The sequence below is a fragment of the Biomphalaria glabrata genome, chromosome 3, assembly GCF_947242115.1.
Source record: "Biomphalaria glabrata chromosome 3, xgBioGlab47.1, whole genome shotgun sequence".
Classification (NCBI taxonomy): domain Eukaryota; kingdom Metazoa; phylum Mollusca; class Gastropoda; family Planorbidae; genus Biomphalaria; species Biomphalaria glabrata.
This window is the reverse complement of record NC_074713.1, coordinates 21687465-21714487: the sequence shown is the minus strand read 5'-3', so window position 1 is coordinate 21714487 and position 27023 is coordinate 21687465. Positions and strand designations below refer to the sequence as shown.

Here is a 27023-nt window from a genome sequence, read left to right as displayed (position 1 = left end):
TCTAGTCATGCATGTTAATCAATGACTTAAAAACTCTGCTAAGTCTTTGGTTTATATATATATATATATATAAAGAGAGAAAGAGAGAGAGAGAGAGAGAGATTGTTATGTATGTAGCTCTTTTTCAAGCTGTAAGGGAAGTAGCCCCCAATCTAGGAAAATCGAGACTTACTGTCTTAGAAAAGTAATGATCTTTGTTTTCAAAGTACCATTTTACGAATTTAAATAGAACGGGCTATTAATCACTGAACTATATATTCATTCACACCTCTGAAACAAAGTCATTGTCTGTTAGTTTCCAATTTCTATTGAGATAATAATCTTATGTACATTTAAATAGATTGATTACGTAAATCTTTCTAGATTAGGTATTTAAAAATGGCAAAATAACATTTATTTGACGCGAGTGCTCTTATTTTCGATTTTCAATTAATAGATTTAGATCTAAACATTAAATTATATGTTACATAGGTTAGGATGGAAAAAAAACAACAACCTACATCTTATATTCACGACATTTTTGTGTAGTGTTAAAAGATATCCATGTCCATTCTAAATATATTATATATATATAGGTCTGTGGCAGGGGTAAACTGACTGTCAAAATCGGCCCGGGCATTTCTATGCAATTCGGCCCACAAATTCTATAGCCTATCATATGATGGGCATCCATTTCTAGGTCTACCTGTCCTCAAAGTCATTGTGTCAAGTTTGATAATGTATTAATATGCATGTATACAATGAAATCTACATCTTTATTAGAAATATAGGCCTTATGTTACTTTTTAATCACTAAGTAAGTAGGCCCAAAAAGGATGAAGCCCACTAGTAACACTGTCTGCGTATGAAGGCTATTACATTATTTCGGAAAATGTGTTAAATTAAAATGGTATTACACTGTAGAGTCTGTGAAAGATTTGTTTTTAACACGACGCTCAGAGGGGCTTTTTATAAGAGAATAGTATAAAACCTTTAACAATTTAATACGTGCCTTAGTGGCATCGATGTGGCCATTTCGGTTGCTCTACCGGCCCATTTGGGTACCGGCCCACCGGGCATTTGCCCAAATGCCCATATAGCCAGTCCGCCTCTGGTCTGTGGGCACGATCTATACTCACACATAAGCACACATTGATTTGATTACTTAGGTTAGTTCTCTTTGATTTTCAAAACTTCCGGGTTTACATTTTTAGCAGATGTTTTCTAGGGAGAAATCAGTGACTAGTATCTGTAAAAAAGTTACCAGAGGTATGAAATCTATCTATCTATCTATCTATCTATCTATCTATCTATCTATCTATCTATCTATCTATCTATCTATCTATCTATCTATCTATCTATCATTTTATCTTATCTTAATAATCTTATCTAACCTATTTCCTAATCTAACCCAATCGTATCTTAACTTCTCAATTTCATATCTAAATCAAGACACAAATCAATTAGATCTAGATCTTTTTTAAAAAACTTTTATTAATGAACAGAAGCATTTTCACAAAGAAGTCAAGAAGTAGATGAGAGTAACTGATAACACAAAGGTTGTAGGAGGCTCAGAATTAAAGTACTGGGACCTTGTGGCCGGCACCCAATGGGTTTCTGTGGCTAGTGCCAATATAATTTTGACAGGGATGGATGCCCATCAAATAGCATGAGCTTTGTGATGTCCCTGTGTCTTGTGCAAATGGAGACTCTATTATTACGAATCGAAATGGCCCTGTTAGGGCATCGCTTTTGATATTTTTCTGACTTAGAGTGTTGTCTTTGATTGCACTGTTCACAGCATCACTTGCGAACCCCCTGACAATTTGGAAAGACAAAGGCAGAGCCCTAGGCACTACAATCAGACAATGGTTCCTGATGCGCTTCTTGGTCATGGTGACGTTCTTGTATGCTTGCGAATCTTGGACGCCAACTGCAGAATTAGAGAGTTATATACTAGCCATAAAATCGAGGTGTAATAGAAGGATCTAAGTATCACCTACACAGACGGCACCACTAATGAAGAAATTCGAAATAGAATCACAATGACAGTCATGTCCCACGATGACTTGCTGAGCACGAGATCACGAGAAGCTCTGGGCTCTCAAAGATTTTCTACAATGAATAGTATAAAGGGAAAGAAGAAGAGACAGCCAGATAAAGGGATGGGAGAAAAACATCAAAGAATGAACGGGGCTGTCATAGAAAAGACATTCTAGTCATAGGCAAAAGACAGAGTCTGCCGACAGATCAGGTGTGGTGCCCCAAGGTCCAATAGACTAAGGCTAAGGAATATGTGAAGGTGATCGAACCCATTCCTACCCGGATGACTGTCTTACGTAAAGAATCAAATGTTGCAATAATATTTTGTTATCAGCCTTATACTTTGTTTGCATCCACAGCCAAGCCATGTACATGATAACTGGAGAGATGTTGCCTCTCTTCATGGCCATGGTTGTCGTAGTGCCTTTAACTTATCAAGCTATCCATGGCATCCTGGAGCGTCAATTTCAGTTCCACACCGTGCTAAGCATCTACTTGCTCAGGTATATATATCAAGTTTCACAACCTGCTTAACATTTACCTGCTCAGGTATATAATCCTTTTCCATACACTGATTTTAGCATTTACCTGATCAAATATACATCAATACAACAGTGGTTCCCAAACATTTTGCTTAACGGAACACTACGCACATTCTGAATATTTAGCGAAACACTTTGCAATTTTGTTTTACAGGTTCATTCACGTGGTGGCCTAACAGTTAATTATTCCAGTAGTTTATGGAACACCTAAACAGGCCTCGGAGAATACTAGGGTTCCGCGTAACACTATTTGGGGAACATTGCAATACAACAATTAAACCAGAGATGAACAAATTCACATAAAACTTTGACTCTTGTACACATAATAATAAATAGTAATAGATGAAAAGCTTAACGGACTATTAACTATTAATGTTCAATAAAGCACAATGAATAATTGCTAAATAAAACAATGGCGATCAATGGCTAATTACTGATTATCAAGGACGAGAGCTAGCATTGCTTTCCTGTCATAGTCCACTAAAAAGACTTTTCTGGATTGTTAAATAATTCTTGGCCCTTAGCTAGAATTTTCTTTCATTCAATAATTATTAACATACATTTTTTTACAAGGACTTCTGGAAAAATCTCCAAGCACATTACTGAACCGTTTCTAGCTGTTAGCCGACTTGTGCATTGGAAAGTAACAAACAGATATTTCAAAATATGTTTTTGATTTATATCATTACATTACAATGTCACATTCTATTCTAATTTATTGACATATTTGGAATCTTTGGACCAAAAGTTTCCTGACGGTGACTTCCTGGACTCTCGTCCTAAACATGGCAATGTTATGGGAGCTAGAAATAAAAACTTTAAAAAAAAATATTTTGACCCAGTCATAGAGCCACATTTACGTCCATGCATCCATCCAAGTGGCGCTACAGCCCATTGAGGGCTCTTCAGCACATCCTTCCATTATGATCTCTCTTAAGCTTTTTGTCTCCATACATAAACTCAAATTATTGTGGATCCGCCTCTACATCGTCAATCTGTTGTATCCACGTTCATGTCATTGACACATTTTGTAGTATCGATAAGAACTTTTGCATTTCATTTTATTTTCCCCCAGGCCGTTTGAGATAGTGTTGTCGATAAGTACTTTTTCATTTCATTTTATTTTCACACAGGCCGATGGAGATAATGTTGTCGATAAGTACTTTTGCATTTCATTTTATTTTCTCCCAGGCCGATGGAGATAATGTTGTCGATAAGTACTTTTGCATTTCATTTTATTTTCTCCCAGGCCGATGGAGATAATGTTGTCGATAAGTACTTTTGCATTTCATCTTATTTTCTCACAGGCCGATGGAGATAATGTTGTCGATAAGTACTTTTGCATTTCATCTTATTTTCTCACAGGCCGATGGAGATAATGTTGTCGATAAGTACTTTTGCATTTCATTTTATTTTCCCCCAGGCCGATGGAGATAATGTTGTCGATAAGTACTTTTGCATTTCATTTTATTTTCTCCCAGGCCGATGGAGATAATGTTGTCGATAAGTACTTTTGCATTTCATTTTATTTTCTCACAGGCCGATGGAGATAATGTTGTCGATAAGTACTTTTTCATTTCATTTTATTTTCACACAGGCCGATGGAGATAATGTTGTCGATAAGTACTTTTTCATTTCATTTTATTTTCACACAGGCCGATGGAGATAGTGTTGTCGATAAGTACTTTTGCATTTCATTTTATTTTCACAGAGGCCGATGGAGATAATGTTGTCGATAAGTACTTTTGCATTTCATTTTATTTTCTCCCAGGCCGATGGAGATAATGTTGTCTATCATGATGTTTCCTACTGCCATCAGCTACGTTTTTGTGATGGCCATCTACATGGCAATGAAGGAGACTGTGTCCCTGACCAGCAACGTAGTGGATGTCATCGTGTCCTCCAAGTACCTCTACAGAGCCCTCTACGTCTTTCTCTTCCTGAACATCTACCTCTTGACCATTGCCATTGCGATATGCATCATTAAATTTGTGTTGAACGTCATTATAGAATATTAGCAGTTATGAAAGAGTATGTTTTATGGAGGTCAGTGACGCGAAAGAATGTCGAGAAAGTTGTTGCATACGTCGTAAAAGGATTTAATGAAAGTTTATGGTTTAAATCATGAAATCAAATAATCAGTACAACCAATCAATGACTAAGTTTGAATAGCTATGTACTGTTTGACATAAGCTTTGGGAGCGTCAGAGTGATTTATTTGAGGACAGTAAACGACGAGAATAGTAAGTACTGAAACAAACGTAGGTATTGATTATGTTTCGTGCTGAAATAAGGACAGACTTGTGGAAAAGAAATATGCACACATTATTAATATCTATTAATTCCAACCTGTTGACATTTTATTCTTTCAAATGGTACAGTTCTAATTTGCAGATTGAAATGAATTTGTGTATTCCCAGAAGTGAGTGGATATCTCATTCCTGCTATATTCCATATTATTTCTAGACTGATACTATTTTTTATATTGTATTTGTAGATTGATTTCACTAATTGGATTAGGTTTGCAGAAATTCTAAGTGTGTGAAATAAATAATCCAGAATGAAATTTGATTGTCAGACTCATTTTATTAAATATACTTTAACAACATTGTTCACTATGGAATCTACAGACTTCGAAGGCTTCGTGTAGATAGATTCGTAGATAAGCTTTAAATCCACTGCAGGCTGAAACTATTAAACCTTTATTCGGGCGACATAGTTCTAGCTTCGTATTGAGCTCAGTCAGATCAGTGCTTTAAAACATCTCTAAAATAATTTGCTTTTTTTTAGCGCTGTATTATGTTCTTAATGGAAACGTTTCAACCAGTTGTGTCTGATCTCCGACATAGATATATAATGGCAAGACAAATAACGATGGTTAATGGACAGTGCAGAATAGAGATGAACAATCGATTTTAAGCAGCTGTGGTGATTATGTTTTGTAAATAATATTGTAAAAGGTACGTCATAGAAACTTGGTTGTAAGACTTAAAGAATTCTATGTTTATTTATTATTTTACGATTATTTCATTGGTACATTGGTTGGGACAGAGTGAAAGCGCTTGAAGCTTTGTTATTGTTGACAGGGGACCTGAGTTTTGTGATAGCATAGTAGGAGCCATTATAAGGCAGTTTTGATAGTTAATGTATATTTGGGAAATCAGCTTTTGTTGGCGTTATCTACAGTTATAATTTATTTCTATTGCTTTATTAAATATTTCTTATTTCTAATGCATCCCTGGTGTTTTCTTGAAGTATTGCATACGTAATGTATCCATGTCAAAGTCATAGGCTAGGAGTTCACACGATCACAACAGCAGCTAAGGCACCTATCCAAAGGCAAAGAATGACTGAGCAACAGTGGTGTCGCTGGAAACGCTTTATCAAATTTATTGGAATAGAAAAGAACAGTTGGCAGCAAATGGCTTCCGAAGTAGACTTCTGATAATCTCTGACAAAGGCAGCAGGAGATGAATTTGATACCTGAAGGAAAGCTGCCGCTTAAGACACAAGCAGACGTCAAAATGAGAACATAAACCGATCCCACAACAGAGTATCTGTTCGTCTGTATTGGAGGTAAAAATAATTTGTAGGTCACATCTGGGTTTACGTAGCCAAGTGAAATTCAGCACTCTATCTTAATCTCCGGGCTCAAAGACAAATCGTTATTTTGCTTTTGTTCTCAATAAGAACAAACTGTTTGTTAACATCTCTATATCTATATCCATTAAACATTTTCTTTACTATGAAGGAGAGAAAGAGAGAGAGAGAGAGAGAGAGAGAGATGGTAGGAAAAGAATGTTGAGTAGTCAAGACTCAATATATGAGCCACACATGATGGCCAGTAGTTAGAGTTAGGTTGTCAGAGGCTATTTGAGACGCATGCCATTAGGAAGTATTTTATAGGTAGAGGTTAAGTGGTAATGACAACCTTGCCGAATATATATTTATGTAAGTGAAAGTGATACTAGAATTTACGGCTGAAAAGTATGTGTGCGTGTGTGATAGTGGAGGGGGCGTTATAAAGCGGGTCATTTCATTTCAAGTCAAGTCAAGGCGAGATTCATAACAAACGAATATTCACATTTGACTAGAGTAACACCTTTAGTAAAATCACTAAATTTAGAAAGCCTTCAGGACAGAAGAATCAAAAGTAAAGCAGCCATTATACATAAAACACAGAACCATAATCTTCAAATACAAAAACAAAATGGATAAAATACTCTGAAAGACACAAAGATAAAGGTACATTCCTCGTCCCATATGCTAGGACAAATTTGTACAAATGCTCCTTCTTCCCTAGTGCTATTAGAGCATGGAATGGGTTGCCTGAGCTAGCCAGGAAAACCAGTGACTTGGCAGAATTTAAGTCATTGGTTAATATGCATGACTGAATGCATGACGCGTAGGATGTAATCATCTTCTTTTTTGAAGTAACGTCTGTATTATATAAGATTCGATAAGATAAGGCCAATATCAAAGAACAGTACTGTGGGGAGGTTGAAAAAAAACGAATAGGGGTTTCCAGAGAGAAAGAACGGGCCGTTTCATTTCATGGCAACCTAAAAGATACAAAAATTAAAGCATGTTGGATCGTTAAAAAGTGGCCCGATTATTGATAGCTAGAAAAAATAAAATAAATAGGGGATGTTCCGGCAAAAATAAACAATATACGTCTTGGTGTGTAATACTAGTTTTAAATAAAATCAAACTATGAAACCCCTGTCAGTAGAAAGAGAACAGCGTAATGTGAGAGTACTTTTTAAATTACAAATTTTGTTCTGTGTTAAAGTTACACACCACAAGTGTCCCTGGTACAAGTCCGCTCAAGAGATAATTAAAATGGACTGTCATTACTTCCGGGTCAAGAAACAAACAAAAAATGCAGTTTTGACGTATATTTTGGCTAGAACATCAATGAAACATCCTCAGCTCCACAATTATTAGAAAGAATTGAAAGAAGATAAAAGCTAAACAGTTTGGCATAAGGTAATTATGTTCAAAGAATTTCATTTTAAAATGTTTCTTATTCCTTTCAAATGACATCTAGATCTAGATCTATGTTTAATCAATGTTGGCGTTTTTGGTTAGGCCCTTTAACACATTTAAATGAATTAATAAATTATAAACATTACTTTTAAACAGAGTGGTCGCAGACTCCCATACCCCCCCCCACCCCACCCCAAGGTATTCTATAGCTCTCTTTATATATCATATATAATAGTTCTTACTCACTGACGACATTGTGTTACTATAGAGACAGAGATTGTATACAGTTAAAGACGTTATAAAAGAGTTTTCGGATCAAAAAACTAGATGGGGAAATTTAGCACCAGCCTTTTAATAGCGTGTAATGTGGGCTGTGTAATCTTTTCTTCTACCCACTTTTAAAAATGAATAACTTATACATATATAGGATAATGCCATTGTTGGACCATTTACCACTAATTGGTTTTAACTAATTTGTTAAATTTTTTGATAATTGATGTGCTGTCATCGACAGTGAGTGCCTACTAATTGTGAAAATTTTAACTTGATACGAGAATCAAATGAGAAATATATTTGTAAAAACAATACACCCGGACAAACAGACAGACAGACGGAGTTAATAGACGATTTATAAAAACATTATAGTCCTTTCCTACTTCCTAATTAAAAACCAATATATTACATTTTGTTATGAATCTTTCCCTGAACTGTTTCTGCCATTTTCGACGTTGTGATTGATAATGACCCGAGAGCTTAACATTAACATTGGCTAACTAGAACCTTTAACTGAGTCGTTCCGGTAGTTTAGTTTTATTAGCGGCTCCCGAAAGGGGAAAAGACGCTATTAGTTTTGTGCGAAATGTCTGTCCGTCTGTCCGTCTGTCAGTCTGTCCGTCCGTCCCGTTTAGATCTCGTAAACTAGAAGAGATATTGAAAATCCGACTTCACAATATTTTAGACCATTCAAAGTTCTGATGCAACGGCTACTTTTCTTTTTCCTGAAAGCAAAAATTCTAATTTTTAAAATCAATTATGCAAGCAGTTTTTTATAAGAAAAAGCTAATTAGTATGCATTATATGTTAGACCTAATATAAGACGAATAGTAATCTTATAAGCATCATTTTCGTGAACATTTTTCTATATAGCGGATTTTTTTTTTTTTTTTTTTTTTTTTGAGGATTCGAATATGAGATTGAGCCTTTTCAAAACAATTAACTTATTTAGTTCGAACCGAGGGTCCCGGGTTCAAATCCTGGTGAAGACTGGGATTTTCAACTTCTGAGTCTACCCAGCTCTAATGGGTACCTGACATTAGTTGGGGAAAAGCAAAGGCGGTTGGTCGTTGTGCTGGCTACATGACACCCTCGTTAACCGTAGGCCACAAAAACAGATGAACTTTACATCATCTGCCCTATAGACCACAAACTAGTTAGGCCAGGTTCACATCTAACTTTACATTCACTTTCACGTATCCTTTGATCTGCGGGACGGTTGGGGCATTACACAAGATCTGTTAACCTTCTTTCTCCATTCTTATCTCTCATTTGTCTTTGATATAATTTCATTCGGATGTTCTTTCTGAAAATATTGAAGCCTACCTGGGTGGACCACTGGTCGTGCGGTTTGCGCGCTGGACTGTCGTTTAGATTTATCGACGATCGAAGGTTCAAACCCTGCCTGCTCCCATCCCCCGTCGTCCTGTGGTAGGTTTGGACTAGGAAGTAAACTATCTTCAACTCTGAAGGATTATCCGAATTATGTAAAACATTTTACTTCGGGGGCCGATTTTGAGTTTGTGTTTCCACACAAACTGTCTTTTGTAACCTTGTTATTACTGTTTTCATTTCTTTTTTATCAATATTATTTTTTTTAAATTACATCGTGATTTCATTTCACTCAATAAAAGACAACTAAGACACGCAATATAGTTGGTCTAAGGGAAAACAATATTAGAAAGAAGGTCGATGTCATTACCGCTGCATCATACTTCTCTTACGAAGATGGCTCTGATTTTAGTTTTAGCCCTCAGTCTGGCAATATTCAGAAATTTGCCCTCAAATCTGGAATGGAGATAGATGCTTTCAATGGATTTGTCAAACACATGGTGGATTAGCAGTGAAAATAGTATTCCAAAGAGGGTTGGTGTCAGGACACATCCTTATTTAACTCCATTGTTTATGTTAAAACTTTCGGAGCAGGCGTCATTGTACCGCACAATAACCATCATATTTTGGTGGAAGGAGACCATTACTGCTGGATTATACTTCTATTAAGAAAATTGTTCTGATTTTCGTTTTGGCCCTCAGTCTGGCAATATAAATAAAGATTATTATTATTATTATTATTATTATTATTATTAATACATTTAGCAGCTTGGATGGACTGCCTATTATCTGCAATTTTTTTTACTGAATGCAATTGGTGGAAATGCATCCTTTGTTCTCTGCACTTTTCCTGAAGCTGACAGATCGAGAAAATCATGTCGATTGTGGATCTCCTGGAACGAAAGCCACACTGTGATTCTGGGTAGACTCGATCAGCGAATTTGTATAGCCTGGGAGGATGGGACTTTACAGTCATCTTCGATTTCATAGGAAATAGGAAATGAGAAATGTGCTCATCTTCGATCAAGAAGGAGGAGTGATATATATATATATATATATATATATATATATATATATATATATATATATATATATATATATATATATATATATATATATATATATATATATATATATATATATATTCTGTACAGCAGACACACAAAAAAGCTAGTTATCTATAATTATTAATCTTATATGGAAATTTACAATTTAAAAACCGCATCACAAACCAAGAGATTAAAGGCAGGGTAACTACAGCGATTGGACCCCACGATGACCTGCTAATTAATTAAAATTCTATGGCTATATTACAAGGTCTTCGGTTCTCGCAAAGACCTTCCTTCAGGGAACAGTACCAGAAAAAAGAAGAAGAGGCAGGCAGAGAAAGCGATGGGAATACAACATAAAAGAATTGACGCCCTGCCTTTGAAAGACGTTCTATCTAAGGCCAAAGACATAGAGGAATGGAGAAAGACGGTCGACAGATCTTGCATGGTGCCCCATCTGTCAAACAGACTAAGGGATAGTCTCCAATAGGAGGGGTATACATATTTTCTTATTGTTATGCTTCAATGTTTGTATGTACATATAAATGTATGTACGTTTGATGTTTGACAGAGATGATAATCTCAGGTGGGTTTTCTTTGTAAAGCCTTTTTTGTCTCCCTCTCTAGATGACAGAATCCACACACCGGAGCATGTAACTGTTACAAATGCCCCCCTTAAGGTGATGACAGAGCTCCCCTAACGGCTGTTGCTATGGACAAGGTAAAGTGGCCCACTAGTGACAGTGTGCCCTTGTTTGTTGCCATGGTCTTTGTGGTCCCCATTGCGTTTGAATTCATACGAATACTTCTGGAAGACAAGCTGGACTTCGACCTGGTCATCAACCTTAAGCTTCTCAGGTGAGGAAAGTAATTAGTTCACTTTTAACTGTTATAGTAAGTTATAATACGTGTTACAATGGAATCGAGCGATAAATACTCATTTCTTCCCTTAAATTTAGAGTCTCTACACGAAGTTGGATCAGAGTTTTTTTCTGGCATCTTCAGCTGATTGAGGCCTGCGCACTTGCCTATACATATGTGAAATCTGATGCCCTATTTTCGCATTGTATGCCGAATAAATTTTTTAGGTGAAAAATAACTGAAATATTTTCTACAAAAGAAAATATTGTAATCATTTGAGTAGAAATGAACATATTAAACACAAATTATATATCAAGTAATAAATCAAATTTAATAATAGATTCTCAATAGTAAATATTACAAAGAGCTTGAAACTCATGAAATGAATAGAATCCAATATAATCTTATCTCCCCTATTTATAAATTTCCAAACTAAAAAATCGAAAGTTCTTTTATTTGTACAGGAAACCAAGAATCGCTATTTCATCATCTCCCTTTACTCGTGTGTTTAGAAACTGGAAGCCACTAGAATGATCAAAACTTGCTGTTTACATTTCTCTTGCATTCTTAATGCAAACCTCACTTGGCAAAACGGCAATACACGTCCATTATTATACTTTATAAAGAGGTGTCATTGAATTCCTTTTTTCTTTTATCCTTTTCATTATAGGCTTTTATAACTTCCACATTTCTTATTGCTAATTCTTTTTGGTAAAGAGGTACCCATTTCAGAACTTGCACTATACAGGGGAAGGTAAATGTAAATCTTATCTATTATTACGTCCGACGGTTCAAGTGGGTGTCATGTGAACTATCAACGGCTGTTACTTTCCCAACGCCAGTTACCTAATAGAGTTTGTTGAACTATGGGGATACCTAAAAATGTCTACATTTTAATTCACAGTTATCACCGGGATTCAAACTCACACCCTTCGGTACGGAAGCTAAGAGCTATACCAATATGATCCAATTCCTAATTTACATTGCATCTTCGGAGCCCCCCTTCTTTCTTTCTTTCTTTCCTGACTCTCTTTCTTTCTTTCTTTCCTGACTCTCTTTCTTTCTTTCTTTCTTTCTTTCCTGACTCTCTTTCTTTCTTTCTTTCCTGAATCTCTTTCTTTCTTTCTTTCTTTCCTGACTCTCTTTCTTTCTTTCTTTCTTTCCTGACTCTCTTTCTTTCTTTCTTTCCTGACTCTCTTTCTTTCTTTCTTTCTTTCCTGACTCTCTTTCTTTCTTTCTTTCCTGACTCTCTTTCTTTCTTTCTTTCTTTCTTTCTTTCCTGACTCTCTTTCTTTCTTTCTTTCTTTCCTGACTCTCTTTCTTTCTTTCTTTCTTTCTTTCTTTCCTGACTCTCTTTCTTTCTTTCTTTCCTGACTCTCTTTCTTTCTTTCTTTCTTTCCTGACTCTCTTTCTTTCTTTCTTTCCTGACTCTCTTTCTTTCTTTTTTTCTTTCTTTCCTGACTCTCTTTCTTTCTTTCTTTCCTGAATCTCTTTCTTTCTTTCTTTCTTTCCTGACTCTCTTTCTTTCTTTCTTTCTTTCTTTCCTGACTCTCTTTCTTTCTTTCTTTCCTGACTCTCTTTCTTTCTTTCTTTCTTTCTTTCCTGACTCTCTTTCTTTCTTTCTTTCCTGAATCTCTTTCTTTCTTTCTTTCCTGACTCTCTTTCTTTCTTTTTTTCCTGACTCTCTTTCCTTCTTTCTTTCTTTCTTTCTTTCTTTCTTTCTTTCCTGACTCTCTTTCTTTCTTTGTTTCTTTCCTGACTCTCTTTCTTTCTTTCTTTCTTTCTTTCCTGACTCTCTTTCTTTCTTTCTTTCCTGACTCTCTTTCTTTCTTTCTTTCCTGACTCTCTTTCTTTCTTTCCTGACTCTCTTTCCTTCGTTCTTTGTTTCTTTCCTGACTCTCTTTCCTTCTTTCTTTCCTGATTCTCTTTCTTTCTTTCTTTCTTTCTTTCTTTCTTTCCTGACTCTCTTTCTTTCTTTCTTTCCTGACTCTCTTTCTTTCTTTCTTTCTTTCTTTCCTGACTCTCTTTCTTTCTTTCTTTCTTTCCTGACTCTCTTTCTTTCTTTCTTTCCTGACTCTCTTTCTTTCTTTCTTTCTTTCCTGACTCTCTTTCTTTCTTTCTTTCCTGACTCTCTTTCTTTCTTTCTTTCCTGACTCTCTTTCTTTCTTTCTTTCTTTCTTTCTTTCCTGACTCTCTTTCTTTCTTTCTTTCTTTCCTGACTCTCTTTCTTTCTTTCTTTCTTTCTTTCTTTCTTTCTTTCCTGACTCTCTTTCTTTCTTTCTTTCCTGACTCTCTTTCTTTCTTTCTTTCTTTCTTTCCTGACTCTCTTTCTTTCTTTCTTTCCTGACTCTCTTTCTTTCTTTTTTTCTTTCTTTCCTGACTCTCTTTCCTTCTTTCTTTCCTGATTCTCTTTCTTTCTTTCTTTCTTTCCTGACTCTCTTTCTTTCTTTCTTTCTTTCCTGACTCTCTTTCTTTCTTTCTTTCCTGACTCTCTTTCTTTCTTTCTTTCTTTCTTTCTTTCCTGACTCTCTTTCTTTCTTTCTTTCTTTCCTGAATCTCTTTCTTTCTTTCTTTCCTGACTTTCTTTCTTTTTTTCCTGACTCTCTTTCCTTCTTTCTTTCTTTCTTTCTTTCTTTCTTTCTTTCTTTCCTGACTCTCTTTCTTTCTTTGTTTCTTTCCTGACTCTCTTTCTTTCTTTCTTTCTTTCCTGACTCTCTTTCTTTCTTTCTTTCCTGACTCTCTTTCTTTCTTTCTTTCCTGACTCTCTTTCTTTCTTTCCTGACTCTCTTTCCTTCGTTCTTTGTTTCTTTCCTGACTCTCTTTCCTTCTTTCTTTCCTGATTCTCTTTCTTTCTTTCTTTCTTTCTTTCCTGACTCTCTTTCTTTCTTTCTTTCCTGACTCTCTTTCTTTCTTTCTTTCTTTCCTGACTCTCTTTCTTTCTTTCTTTCTTTCCTGACTCTCTTTCTTTCTTTTTTTCTTTCTTTCCTGACTCTCTTTCTTTCTTTCTTTCCTGAATCTCTTTCTTTCTTTCCTGACTCTCTTTCTTTCTTTCTTTCCTGACTCTCTTTCTTTCTTTCCTGACTCTCTTTCCTTCCTTCTTTGTTTCTTTCCTGACTCTCTTTCTTTCTTTCCTGACTCTCTTTCTTTCTTTCCTGACTCTCTTTCCTTCCTTCTTTGTTTCTTTCCTGACTCTCTTTCTTCCTGACTCTCTTTCTTTCTTTCCTGACTTTCTTTCTTTCTTTCCTGACTCTCTTTCTTTCTTTTTTTCTTTCTTTCCTGACTCTCTTTCATTCATTCTTTCTTTTTCTTTCTCTCTTCTTCTCTATTTCTTTTTTTTCTGACACGTTCCTTTTTTTTTTTTGCTTGGTCTGTGTGATACATTCTGTTGGTTACAGCTTGGTCTGTGTGATACATTCTGTTGGTTACAGCTTGGTCTGTGTGATACATTCTGTTGGTTACAGCTTGGTCTGTGTGATACATTCTGTTGGTTACAGCTTGGTCTGTGTGATACATTCTGTTGGTTACAGCTTGGTCTGTGTGATACATTCTGTTGGTTACAGCTTGGTCTGTGTGATACATTCTGTTGGTTACAGCTTGGTCTGTGTGATACATTCTGTTGGTTACAGCTTGGTCTGTGTGATACATTCTGTTGGTTACAGCTTGGTCTGTGTGATACATTCTGTTGGTTACAGCTTGGTCTGTGTGATACATTCTGTTGGTTACAGCTTGGTCTGTGTGATACATTCTGTTGGTTACAGCTTGATCTGTGTGATACATTCTGTTGGTTACAGCTTGATCTGTGTGATACATTCTGTTGGTTACAGCTTGGTCTGTGTGATACATTCTGTTGGTTACAGCTTGGTCTGTGTGATACATTCTGTTGGTTACAGCTTGGTCTGTGTGATACATTCTGTTGGTTACAGCTTGGTCTGCGATGGCGAAAAATGCACTCTTGTATGATCCTAAGGACTGGAAGACATTATCTTATTGAATTGTGTACATTTGTAATAAATACCGTTTTGGTTGTCTAAACAGTTCTTGCCAAAAATGCTGGTAAATTTCTTCTTTTTTTTTTAAATAAAAAACACACCTCTATTTCTAAAAGAGGATGACAACGAACAGGGTTTGAACTCTGGACCATAGTAACAACACTGTGAAGAAGCGTATGCCACTCTACCAGATAATGTCAGAAAATGTCTCATTGTTGCATATTTTAAAAAGAAAAAGATTTTTTTTAAAACGCTAAAGTCAAGTGCTGTAATAAATGTGAGCATCAACTGTCGTTCTGGTGCGTGTTCACACTAGTTCACAACATGATAATGGTGTTCGTTGTTACCTCATTCAGTGTATTAGAACCATACTATTACGGACACTGTATTTGATCCAAGTATTTTAAGGTGTCTAACACATGTATAGGCTCATTACTATTGTTATTTACACTTGATTATTTGTGCTTATTAGTGTTATATACTTATCCCCAGAATCATCGAACTGGTGATGGCTATAATGATATTTCCAACGGCGGCCCTGTCCATCCTTGGCTACATCGTATACAAGATACTTTTGGTTGCGTTCTTCATGGCCATTTGGCTGGTCGACCAGATTTCGAGGCCGGAGATTCTTTTCACGATACTCTACTATGTGACCTGTTTCTTCGTGCTTCTGGCTCTTCTGACTGGACTTGTCGTCACTTTAAAATACATTGCAAATAATGCATAAACATTGGGTTTACAAGAATAGAGAGAGAATGGGGATTCCTTTGGCTCTATTTTACTCACAAATATAAATGCTGGCACTCCTTACGACAAGGAGAAGGGGGAGAGGGGGGAATTGACCCCCCAACCAGCAGTTATAACAACGCTTATATCTGGACTGTTTTTCTAGATGTTACCATTCCAGATGCTGCTTGGTCGTCTTGCGATTAGAGAGAGAGAGAGGGATGGCACCAGCTCGGCGGCCGTTTGGTGAGACAGGAGGATCAAGTACATCTCATTTACTTAGTTGGAAAATAAAACATCTTTACATTTCATTGTAATGTAATTATTATTTTTTGTTTGTTTTGTATACACTAAATAAAAAAAGGAAATGTCGGGAACGTGACTAAACATCAACGTCTGAGTGGTGAAAGTTTAGTCCAAGAAAAGCCACAGACCTATATATATTATACCTAGACTGGAAAATGAAAAATTCTTATTCGATAATGATCAGATTACAGATATATATATATACAGTTTGTAATGTACGTAACTCTTTTTCAAACTGTAAGGGAAGTCGCCCCGAATCTAAGAAAATCGATCTTTGCTGTCTTAGAAATGTATGATCTTTTTAGTTAAGCCTCGAATGTCTCTCACACTTCAAATACGGCCCGTTGACTTCTTAATTGAGTTTTATTTGACCTGCTATCTTCTTACTAGTAGAATAGTAGAAATTGTACAAGATAGATTCAAGGAGAATGAGTTTCTAGAGCTCAGAAACGCTGACAAAATGCTTATCGTCCAGTGCTTCGTCCCTAACCTCGCTATTGGTAGTGTATAGCTCTCCTTGAGACCAATAGATGAGTAAGGTAGCAGCAAACGTACATTTTCTAGGTAGTCAAAGTTTGAATAACACAGGATTAGGTTATACCGTTTTCGTCTAAATATCTAACAAAGAAAAGCATGTTTAGGTGATGTTAATAAATATTCTTTGTAAAATATGTAAAACTATTGAAAAAAAAAAGTCATAAGCAATGGGGTTTTAAAACAGAATCGCCACTCGTTTTACATTTGTGCTAAAATCGATGAAAGTTGGTAATCAGATGACTGTATTGGTTCAACAAAGAGAATTAACGATAGTTTCTTTTGGAAAAGTTTGGATAAAGTTGATGGCGCTGAGGTTGGGGGGGGGGGGGGACACCCTGAGCTAACCGCACTGGGTGACAGTAACACCTACCCTTGTGACGCCACTGCCGTTAACGATATAAATTTGGCATGGGGAATTTTGTTTCAAGCACTACAGATAATGTTAGAAATATGACTTGTATGTCGATTTAACCTTTTTTGTGGAGGGGTGTGGGGTGGAGAAAATACATACTCTATGGACCAAACTATAGTCAAGAAAAACAATAATTCGTAATTCTAGTTTTCTAATGTACAATGTCACAACGGATACGTTAAGACGCCACGTAGCTAATGCGTTTAGCCTTGTGCCTTTATGACTGTGCTTCGATCAGAAGAGTCCTTTCTCAAGTTTCCATGCGCTCTTTATTTCTCTCATCCAGTTGCACCACACTACCTTATTGCCCTTTTGGCACTTATCTATATATATCGTCATTTAGACATTATTGGCAGTTAAACATATCCTGTATAATAGACATCATGTACATAATATTTTAGGTAAAAAATCTTCTGAAAAATTGTCATCTCGCACTGAAACATGAGATCTAACAGTTCACACTAGTCTCTGAATTCTCGTTTCTTTATCTAATTGGACTCCGACATTGTACAACATAAGGCCACTAAGTTGTTGAAACCATCATCAATCCCTCTTATAAAAGGCTATACTCAGCCACATCACAGATAGCAGCAGATTTGCACAAGGCTAATGAAAATTAAAAAAATAAACACGCATGGACACACGGTCAGATTCATCATGAGACAGTCCCTCAAAGCCAGAGGCGTAGTGAGTAAAACGTTAGCCCGGGGCAAGGAGAGAGCGATTTAATTTTTTTCTTTCAACAATCTTAAAACTTGACTCACATCATTACAATTATTAGATCTATCATGCTGTTTGCAGGAAAGCGCTCGAAAGGGTGGTCAACACAAACGTTACAAAGACACCCTTCAGGAGTATGATAGTGACATTCACGGCTGAGAAACACTAGCTCTCGATCGCTCCTCATGGCTTGAAGCCGTAAGTGTCAAATCTCACGATGCGAGGCAAGGAGAGCGGCCAGCACGAAAGAACACAGAGCTAGCAAAAGGCTGAGAGAAGAAGCAGGCATATCTGCAGTAGACCAACTTACCCATGCCATGTCTATGACCGGCTTTCTAAAGCGAGGATTGGACTTTATAGCCATTTTCAACCATGATGGAGGATAAATATATAAATTTTTTTTGAAATATTATGACTGATGAAATTTTCCCGCATGTAGGATTTTTTTTTATTAAAGAGATTGGCTGAAGTTACGCACCACAGGTGTGCATACTGCAATAAGCCCAGGCAACAGATATTGAACATGAACTTTCTCAAAAAGCAAGAAAAACAAATGCGCATTGACACGAACCATGGCTAGAACATCAATAAGCTTTATTAGCCCTTAAAGTGCTGAGCAAAATGGAATTACAATTCTGATGTTTAGAGTCTAAACTGCCACACGCGTTTTAAGGGTTAAAACGCCGTCAGCAGCGTGAGTACCAACTGTACCAAGAAGTTTCTGTTAAACCAGTGGGTATTACGAAGTCATTCTCAGATCATCTTATATTAATGACTTTCTGATTCCTTAAAGATTACAAGGACTAGATCTACATTGAATTAAAGTTATGATTTTTTAACCGCACGTAGAAACCCACAACCCCCCCCCCCCTTCCTTCAGAGACCAACTATTTACATCGCTTAAACTCTTATAATGCCTCCCTCTTCTGTTTACAAAGTTTATATCAACTCACTCTGTCAGTCTGTCTGAAAATATTTAATCCTCTAAGCCAGAGGTTCTCAAACATTTTTGACCCGGGGACCACATTATATAAAGTCAAAACTTGCCACGGACCCCTAAGTGAAAAAGCTACATAAATGCATATTATATAATATGTAAAAAAAAAAGGGGTGTGCGTTGGCCGAGTGATTAAGCGCTTGGTCGTTGTGCTGGCCCCATGACACCCTGCTCGTTAACTATTGGCCAAAGAAACAGTTGACCCTAACATCATCTGCCCTCTAGATCGCAAGGTCGAAAAGGGGAACTTTTACCTTATATGTAACACATGTAAAAAAACAACTAAAAGACATTTTGTTGATGGGAGTGTTTATTGAGATTTTATTTTGTTGAAGGGAGTGTTTATTGAGATTTTATTTTGTTTAAAATAAAATGTAAAATTAATGACTTGGATGAGGTTGATTAGATTTTATGAGTGTATTTATACCCGGCTCAACGAGCCCAAATGTCAAGTCGTTGTTGACAAGGATCATTACGGCAATGAATCCACGTTGTACCAAATATAAAGGCCGAAGAGCAGTTAACAACTTCTTTTGATTGACCCATAATGCAAGGTATAAATTCGGATATGTTTTGTAACCAGAATTTGTGGTCTCCTTGTTTACATATTGGTTTAAGTTCCCCGTTTGTGGATATTTCAATACGCTGCTTCTAGATTAGTATGGATTCATCTGTGATTGGTCAATTGCAACTGGTGATCTCTTGTACAGCCACAGCGCAGAAAGAGGAGCACTAGAGCTAGCATATGCCACGTTAATAAACCAACTTAACACGCCAAACAGACAGATTATCTTCCTGGCTGACGCCAGAACAGCTCTGTGTGTAGTAGCTGAATGAACTCTTTATTTTGTGTCTGTTTTATTTATGTGAATGTTTCTGTTGTGTTGTTTTTATATGAGAAAAGAGTCCTTGTAATCACAACAAATTTCCATAAGGATCAATAAAGCAGTCTTAGTCTTAGTCTTAAATCTTAACAACAACAGCAAGGTAATATCCCTCCAATGGATCACAGGCCACATTGAAATAGAAGGCAATGACAAAGCAGACAAAGATGGGAGAATGACTAAACAATCCAAAGTCCTTTTTTACCCGGAAGAAATTTAAAAATAAGAAAGTTCAATAAACGAGAAATGGAACAGCATTCAGACAAAGTTCAAGAAAAAAGATGCCTATTAGAAACTGTCCCGACATGACCTACATAGAATGTTTCGTCTCAGAACCTGATACAACAGAATGAGACCACACATGATCCGGTAAAAATAGATTTTAGTGAGATTTGCCCATGTGGAGCATTACCAGAGAATACCGACCATGTCCTTCAAAGCTGCATCGAGAGGCCCAGACAGGACACTGGCCCCAAACTCCCACCCCTTAAAGAAGACAAATTATATGGAGAAAAATTATATGGAGAGCTGCCAGATCTGGAAACATTGTGTAATTCTTCGAAATACTAGAGGACATAGGACTACCTGTTTGAACCTTCCAGCATGTACATGAGAACGAAGATGAAGAAGAAAAAATCTGTGATTTTGATACGAGTTTGTTCATGTGCAAAAGGGCTCAATACCCACTCGGGAGTATCCAAGTGAAGAATGTTTTCAAATATTTAGTTTATGTATAGAATAGTATGTAATAGACATATTAAACAGTATTAAACGATTCAAATTATTCAATGGGAATAACTGTTTTTTTTTAGCGAAGAAGCTATTTTAATTGTATAAAATTTTCATCTTTCTCTTCGGTTGTCTCGCGAACCCCAGGAACCCAGTTTGAGAAACACTGCTCTAAGCGATTAACCAACAACTTAAAACCTTTTTTTTTTCCATAGTGCTATATATAGACATCGCTTCAGTATGAACCTACTCGGGGAAACGGGCACTGGACGTATAAAATAGGTCTACTAATTAGTAGGTCTATAGTACCGAAATAATAGTACTGAAATCCACATTGAGCCATTCGGATACTGGATCTCTAGACATGCAGTTGATCGATTTAAAAAGTAAAGCTTTGTGTAGTGGAGAATTTACAGAGTTAAAAATTAAAAGAGTTGAAGGTCCAGGAATGTATGCAACGCAACAAAAGTGGACAGCTTTAAAAGAAATGCCGCGAGATTAGGCACTTATATTCAATGCATGGAATAGTCTTCCAGATTGCTGCAGTCAGGTGAAAAAGTTGGCATTTGGAAGGCTGACTATCTTCGGATCGGCATATTCGTATGAGCAAGCGTTCTCTTGCATGAATATAATTAAAATTAAAGTAAGATGCCAACTAACAAATGAAAATTTAGAGTTGTGTTTGAAACTAAAAACAAGCTATAAGCCAAATTTATCTAAACTTTCTAAAACATGCAAAGCCATAGTTACCACTGAATTTTTTTGCTCAATTTTTTGTTATTGAAGTACAAGTTGGTGTTGTATGTAAATGTTTAATTGGTTAAATTTTATACTTAAATAATAAGTAATATATATATAATTTGTTGTGTAAAACACTATTGATATAATGATAAATTGATATTTTTCTTATTAATAATAGATTCTTTTTTTTTTAATCAAAAAAACTTTATTTATGGCAGTACTATTTATTGTTAGTAAGAAAAAAAATCTTGTGGCTCTTTAAAATGGTGAAATTTTGTAAATCGTAATTTTTGGCTCTTGCGACTGAAAAGGTTGCCGACCCCTGTGTGTCCTAGGTGAGTAACCAGCCAAGGCTAACTAGCTCCTCCTGACCGAAGTTCAGTGGTTTAGTCGCCAGTTACTCGCCTTTGCTCCCTTTTTAAAATTCTCTACGGTTTATCCTCTTGCTCTAATTTTATTCAAAACATTGTATACCTAAAGGAAATATATTCTAATGTCTTTTAAAGTGTAACGTTATAGAAGCATTAAAAGGCTGCACTAGGCATAGCTAGGCAGATAATTAACTTTTTGTTTTGTCACTCTCTCTCTAGATGATAGAATTCACACTCGAGCAATAGTGTGTTTGTCACATTTGATCCACCCCTCTCACACCATGATGATAGGCCTTCCCTGACAGATGGTGAACTGCTATGGCTTTACAAATCTGCCTCGAGGGCATTGCCCTACTCCTTATCATTTTGGCCAAACTCACTCTAATCAGCTACACGTTTACAGCCATTTTGGTATGTCTGTTAGACAAGGATTTGCACAAATGGTTCCACAAACCAAAGCTGAACAGGTGGGTAAAGTAATTGTTTCTCGACCGAAATACTTATAAAACCAATCAGACCAAAACCAACAACAGCAACAACAAAAACAAAACAGAGAACACGTTGGCTTAATATAATTGTTTGCGTGGTGTAGTATGTGTGATTTCGTCTGCATTTTCTTTTCGTTATTCATGGACATTTTTTTATGTTTTCTATTTAAGCTTTTTCATTTAAGAAAAAATAGTGATAATTTCAACATTTCTAAAAACCTTATTTGCTTAAATCCCCTCGAAGGAAAATTCAGATGGTCAGAAATATTTGAGGAAGCAAAGTCACAATTATAGATGCAAGCTAAAAATGTTAACAAAGACAGACTTAATAAGTATTCCCTCCTCTACTCTATACAAATGTGTATTTTAAAGGACTGAAACTTGTAAAATTTTAAGTGGCGCATCGGAAATGAAACAAATTGGTGCACTGAATGAAAAGGTTGGCAAGCCCTGAATTATAGTCATTTCGTTCACAATGTGCGACAGAAAACTGTGATCCGCATTTCTCACATCGCTCTCCGCTGTCGTTTTTAATTCATCTTGTCTTCTTTTAATACGGGAACTCTGCCTGTAGGTCTTAGTCGAAGGTGAATGTTCGTGTTGTCTCCGCCATGTTTGACTCTGCCTGTAGGTCTTAGTCGAACGTGAATGTTCGTGTTGTCTCCGCCATGTTTGACTCTGCCTGTAGGTCTTAGTCGAACGTGAATGTTCGTGTTGTCTCCGCCATGTTTGACTCTGTCTCTGACTTGAACAGAAGGGAGAGCCCAGCCAAAAGAGAAATAGAAAACCTGACAACGAGGCTGACCGGAAACGTGTTGACATCATATTCTGAGAAAAAGAATGGAGCCTCAAAGTAGAAGTACTACTAATGCCTCAAACACATGAAATAATAATCAAGTAGGAAGCGTCGAAATTATATTTTAAACTAAAAAGCGTACAATTTATCAACTTTTCATGAAAGCGTGACACTAAATTTCATTTTTGACATTTTTTAAAAATGTGTGCCAGAACGGTATGTCACGTTTTGGCGCAGCCGTTTTGTCGCGATCCGTTTTGGCGCAAGGGACGTTTTGTCCCGAGATATAATTTGACGCAAATTTAATAACCGCGTAGATTTTATAGCAATGTTTATTTCACTCCAGTATAGTATTATAGTATGAATTCTAACACCATCCAGCGAATTGTTTTTTTTCAATAAAGGTTTTGCTTATTTCATGAATATATAAGTCATATTCCTGAATGGTAATGACACGCCCCCTCCTCCAATTGAATTATGTGTGAGAGCTCTGCTAATCGCACTGGATGACATTATTCGACTTCTTTCCAAAAGACATTAAAAAAAAAGAATTTACATTAGTTTAATATCCGAACAAGCTACGATACTTTTAAATGATATATTTTAAGAAATTGGGTAGGGGTGATTTGTGTGACACATCTCCCATTGACGCAGGTAAAATCAATCAAATAAAAACAATACCAGGACCGAACACTGATCGTTGGCATCATGCGTCTGGCGATCATCTCCTTCTGACTCGTCATTACCTGCGACACCTATCCCGCCCCTTCTCTTCTGGGCACATTTCACTCTTTCCTCCACCCTTCCCTCTCTCACTGGTAAGACGATAATCTGTTTCTAGCACTCCACTTGACATCCTTAGGTGTGAATTTATAATCCTGAATTGTTAATTCCGAGAGCGGCACAAGGTCTACTCCTCTCTTTCAATCTCTTCACCCCTACGTCTTTATAACATCGCAGAGTTTGGAACATTCACTAATCATGTGTCCAGCAAATTGACAGACTGGCACAACTTTCGCCATTTCATTCTAATATATTTTTTAACTGAAAACCTTGTGGCATTCTGTATTACTCTTATAAACAATTGAAAAGTCCAGTCGAAGCGAGGAAAATACAAGATTTCTGTGTTTTTCATAGGTGTAGTCAGAGCAGACCACTCTGGTTTTAGCGTTGTGAATCTGCCAGGCCAGCTGCACAACTTCAGGCTGCCTCAATTTGGCAACAATTAAAAAGAGTGCTGTTTCTTCCACAGAAATCCCATCTTGTATCATAAACAGCGTTTTAATGGGATCTTCACCAGCAGTGCATGCAAAACTGCCCAAGAAAGACGCTTTGCATAAAGTAATTCAGCGGGAAAAAAAATGCAAGGAGCTCCTCCACAACCTAAACATAGGTCAACTTTGACTATTTCATTAGAATATCAGAACTATATACTTTCACCTGAGCTGAAAGAAAATTTTTTTTTTGTATAACTCGGGAGAATAGGACAATAAAAGAGTTTCACTATTCCGTAGAGAATCAAATGGCAGTTGGAGCAGTCAAATGAAAATGGTTTACGTGGATTGGGACATTTAGAGTCTCACCTTATATATTCTAACAGACTGGCAGAAAGAGGTGGTTTCGTACTGCCTGTCCTATATGCACTACTGCACTATAACCCCCCTCCCCGAAAAAAGTTTTAATAACTTTGACTATTTCATGCACGCATACTGTGAAGTATAGATGGCTGCCTGGTCTTGTGTAATGTTAGTGACTTAACAATAATTAAATAACAAACTTAAACACCAAAAATAACGGACATAAATATCTCTTGTTCTGTACATGAAACAATAAGTCTTAACACTCATACATGTAGGATTCTTTGAAAGAAATAATGCGATGAACGGGAATAATGAGACCAAAACATTTCGCGCCAAAACGTCCCATGCGCTAAAACGGCCTACGCCAAAACGACCTTCGCGCCAAAACGACTGCGCTAAAACGTCCTGCTTCGGTGCCAGAAGGTCCAAAACCTGAATGTCCCACCTTACTTAAGTAGAAAAGATGCGTTATACAAAAGTAATTTTAAAAAATTTACCCTATAGTAGGCCTACGTTGTTAAATAGGCTATACGTCTGAATACAGCATTAGTTGTAAAGGAAACAATTTATTAATTCTTTTGTTGAGATTCGGACTAAACTTTTATAGAATAAAATAGTTCGTCATTTTTCAATTATTTAAAAAAACAAAAAAAACAAACAACAACCAAGAATTGTTTCCATGGTGACTACAATAAATTGAATATTCCATTGGGAGGGAGACATTTACTCCTAACGGTTGTATCAAAAATTGCTTATTTTCAAAAGAAAAAACAAAATGTCTTTGTAAACAATATAACGATGAGTGCAGGCTAAAGCTCAAGTTTACATGAGTGTCTGTAACTCGTCTGTAGAATGTGTTCACACCATTCTAGATTCATTTTGTTAAAGCCATACGATGTGGACTTGTTTTGAGAATGTTTATAACAAAAGAAACTCAACATCCTTTCCCGCCATATTGTCTTCCTAAATGAGTTATGTGTGTTCATTAGTGTCATCCATTTATCCCCAGACGTATTCGAAAGACGAGGGCGGCCCTATGCGTCATATACACCACTGCGTACAAGAGTCTCGTGCTTCTCTTCTTCATGGCCTGTAGAATGGTCGACCTGATGTCCTCGCCGATGATTGTCCTTCCTGTACTCAACTATCTGACCTGCTACTTTGTTCTTGGGTTTTGTCTGACCGGACTTGTCACCGCTTTGAACCACTTTGCAATATTATATAGACATTGGCTTTTAGAGATTGATAGAGAACGGGTGATTAATTCGACTCTGTTTTACTAACTAATGCTTGCTCTTCTTCCTATAAGGAAGGGGGAATGGATCACAAAACAATATTTCCAAAAGGCCCCTGTTGTGTTGTCAGCTGGTTTTAACTGCTGCACCCACCATGTATTTGAAAGTTTTTTCTAAGATGGCACTTTACTAAGTGCCTCTTTGGCGTACCAGTCTTTTTCATGTAGAGAGAGGGAACGGTTCCATTTTATGGGCCAAGGAAATCTCATTACTTTGTTTGGAAATGAAATATCTTTGTAATTAATACTAAAATGACGATTCCTTTTAATGTTTAAAGAATTTGGCAGTATTTTATATACACTATCCCAATAAATAAATAAAAAGGTTTGAGATTTAAAATGTCCTCATTAACATCGATATCTCTTTGCAGAAATTAAGTTCTGTATATAAGTCCAGAGACAAGAAATGTGTCTTTGCTCTTAGCATCATGTTTTATTAGAATGAGTTTGTGTTTTAAGGCTGAACTCCGAGACTAATAAAAAAACAACAAAGAATGTACCTAAAGTTGAAACTTGTGTTTGTTCTCTATTTTATTTTAAATCTATTGTCGTGTCAGTGAGTCTGTAACATTGTGCAACTAATTGAGAAACATTGAAGACTAGGCAAAAGGTACAGTTAATTTACATCACAGCACGAGAGATATACACTCTTCAAGCTGAGTGTGGCTGTTTTTGTTGTTTGTTGTTGTTGTTGTTTTTACACCCTTTGTTACCAAGAAATTAGGTGGTGAATGTGAGTAACTGTCTGGGCCGGATTTAAGGCAGGGCAGGTGGGATTCCAACTGGAATTTCTTCAGATGATTGTTAACTGCAGATTACAAAACAGGCTATCGATGAGAGTCCTTTTTTAGGGTAATTATGTGTCAGGAGAGCATAGGTCCTGTGCATATTGGCCTATTTCAAAACGTCCTGATTGGAGACATGATCCCTCCAAGAGATGCACATTATGCGTCTCAAGCAGCGCAAGTGGAAACTATTTAATGAGTGCTCTTGGTACTTGTATGATGACCAGCTCTCACTGCCATAAAGAAGATTGCTCACAACAAAGGCATTGTAGACAAGAGTTTTGGTTGCTGTGGTCGATTTACCATTCTCCCAAACGCGCTTGGAGAGTTTTGCTATTGCTGCAGAAGCCTTTCCTATTCTTTTTGTCAGCTCAGTGTCTAAATCTAGGTTGCTTGCAATTGATGATCCGAAGTAGGTAAATTTCGTAAGGGTGTGGTTTCCAATATGTATCACAGGTACCAGGTGCCAGGATTTCGGTATTGGAGAAGGTTTATTGAAAGGCTAAACTCTTGAAAAGCAGCTGCCAAGGCAATCACTAGCCTAACCACTAATCCTACTTGTGAAAGAGATTTGAGTGCCACAACATCGGACAGCAG

The 27023-nt window shown here is 36.6% G+C and overlaps 2 protein-coding genes and 1 long non-coding RNA gene across 3 annotated transcripts; all 3 read left to right on the top strand.

Annotated features, from left to right (window-relative positions):
• Positions 1-1182: 1182 nt before the first annotated feature.
• On the top strand, positions 1183-5939 carry LOC106056882 (uncharacterized). The gene is made up of 3 exons (XM_056023863.1): positions 1183-1248; positions 2382-2525; positions 4336-5939. Exons 2-3 carry the CDS (start codon positions 2389-2391, stop codon positions 4580-4582), a joined length of 384 nt encoding a protein of 127 aa, XP_055879838.1. The 5' UTR covers positions 1183-1248; positions 2382-2388; the 3' UTR covers positions 4583-5939.
• A 1528-nt stretch (positions 5940-7467) lies between these two features.
• Positions 7468-16097, top strand: LOC106056881 (uncharacterized). The gene is made up of 3 exons (XM_013213792.2): positions 7468-7553; positions 10835-11065; positions 15550-16097. Exons 2-3 carry the CDS (start codon positions 10920-10922, stop codon positions 15785-15787), a joined length of 384 nt encoding a protein of 127 aa, XP_013069246.2. The 5' UTR covers positions 7468-7553; positions 10835-10919; the 3' UTR covers positions 15788-16097.
• A 2339-nt stretch (positions 16098-18436) lies between these two features.
• LOC106056833 (uncharacterized) lies at positions 18437-26153 on the top strand. The gene is made up of 3 exons (XR_001215765.2): positions 18437-18493; positions 21703-21950; positions 25357-26153. It is a non-coding gene; the product is annotated as an uncharacterized LOC106056833 (long non-coding RNA).
• The last annotated feature ends 870 nt before the right edge of the window (positions 26154-27023 follow it).